This window comes from Elaeis guineensis, chromosome 15 (assembly GCF_000442705.2).
Source record: "Elaeis guineensis isolate ETL-2024a chromosome 15, EG11, whole genome shotgun sequence".
Classification (NCBI taxonomy): domain Eukaryota; kingdom Viridiplantae; phylum Streptophyta; class Magnoliopsida; order Arecales; family Arecaceae; genus Elaeis; species Elaeis guineensis.
This window is the reverse complement of record NC_026007.2, coordinates 27,941,695-27,943,007: the sequence shown is the minus strand read 5'-3', so window position 1 is coordinate 27,943,007 and position 1,313 is coordinate 27,941,695. Positions and strand designations below refer to the sequence as shown.

Sequence of the window (1,313 nt, the reverse complement as noted above, 5' to 3'; positions counted from 1 at the left end):
ACGGCGGCGAGCCATACATGCTGCCCCATCATCATCATCCCTCCACACCACCACCACCATACATTCCGACAGCCGCCGCCGCCGCTGTTACCGATAGCGCCGCCGCTACCTCCTTCCTTGTGCTGGGATTGGGACGACGAGGTGCTGCCCTTCTCGCCTTCCATCTCCCGGAACTTGTGGAGGTAGACCTTGAGGGGTTCGACGTACTCCTCGAAGCCGAGGGTGGTCATGGCCCAGAGGAGGTCGTCGCCGTTGATGGTCTTGCGCTTCTCCCGCTGGCACTTGTCGGAGGCCTCGCCGGTGATGAAGCTGATGAACTCGGAGACGCACTCCTGGACCGTCTCCTTGGCGTCCTTGGAGATCTTGGCGTTCGCCGGGAGGGCCTTCTTCATGATCCGGCTCACGTTCGCGATCGGCAGGAAGCGATCCTGCTCCCTGGGCGACGAGAACTCGCTGTTCCCCGCCGCATTGCTGTTGTTCTGCCCTCCCGACTCGTTGTCCGAATCCGCCATCGATCAAGATCCAAACTTTATGCTAAATTCGAATCTATTTATCAATCCCCTGATCAAAGTCTAGGGTTTCCGAGCCTGTCTCGAGAGAAAACGAATGAAGGCTTGATCGAATTCTGGTCCTCAGAGTATAATTCTATACGCGAATAGGAGCTGAGAAGATTATCATATGGTTTAATTTAGACTGGAATCAGGTATATATATATAAAAGAAAAAAGCGAGCTTTTGAGGTTTATGGATGGAAATTCTTGGATTCCAAGTCGAAGAATAACACCTCAAGTATAACGGAGAAACAGTAGAAGGAGGTGGAAACCGGGATAGTTTCCAGCTGAAATCCAGGCGATTAGGGTTATAGAGGATCCGATCCAGAAACAAAGAAAGTTGGGATTCTTTCTCATCGAAGATTCAAGGAACTAGGGTTTCGGTTCTTCCACTGGAACTGAGAGGACGGCGACGACAAAAAGCTGAGATTTTCGTAACTAGGGAGAGAGGGAGGGAGGGAGAGAGAGAGAGAGAGAGAGAGAGAGAGAAAGAGAGACCTAAGGTGAGTTGGTGGAAACCCTAGACCTCCATCGATTAGGGTTAGGGGTTGGCCTCGCCGTATAAGGTGGGTCGGGCGGCGACCTGGCGGTCGGAGATCCGGTTGGGGCGAAGGAGGAGGAGGAGGAGGAGGGGCAAGAGAGATAGAGAGAGAGAGAGAGAAGGAGGGCTTCGGGGTGGGAAGGTCCGTTGGATCTTGGTCCTAATATCGCATCGATAACGACACGTGGAACTGCGGCGGCCTCTTGTTTACCGATAAGTATG

The 1,313-nt window shown here is 53.1% G+C and overlaps 1 protein-coding gene across 1 annotated transcript; it reads right to left on the bottom strand.

Annotated features, from left to right (window-relative positions):
* Positions 1–34: 34 nt before the first annotated feature.
* Positions 35–986, bottom strand: LOC140854109 (nuclear transcription factor Y subunit B-3-like). The gene is given in 2 exon segments (XM_073249538.1): positions 35–70; positions 72–986. Coding segments are annotated over 2 exon segments (477 nt in total). The 5' UTR covers positions 513–986.
* Between the last annotated feature and the right edge of the window lie 327 nt (positions 987–1,313).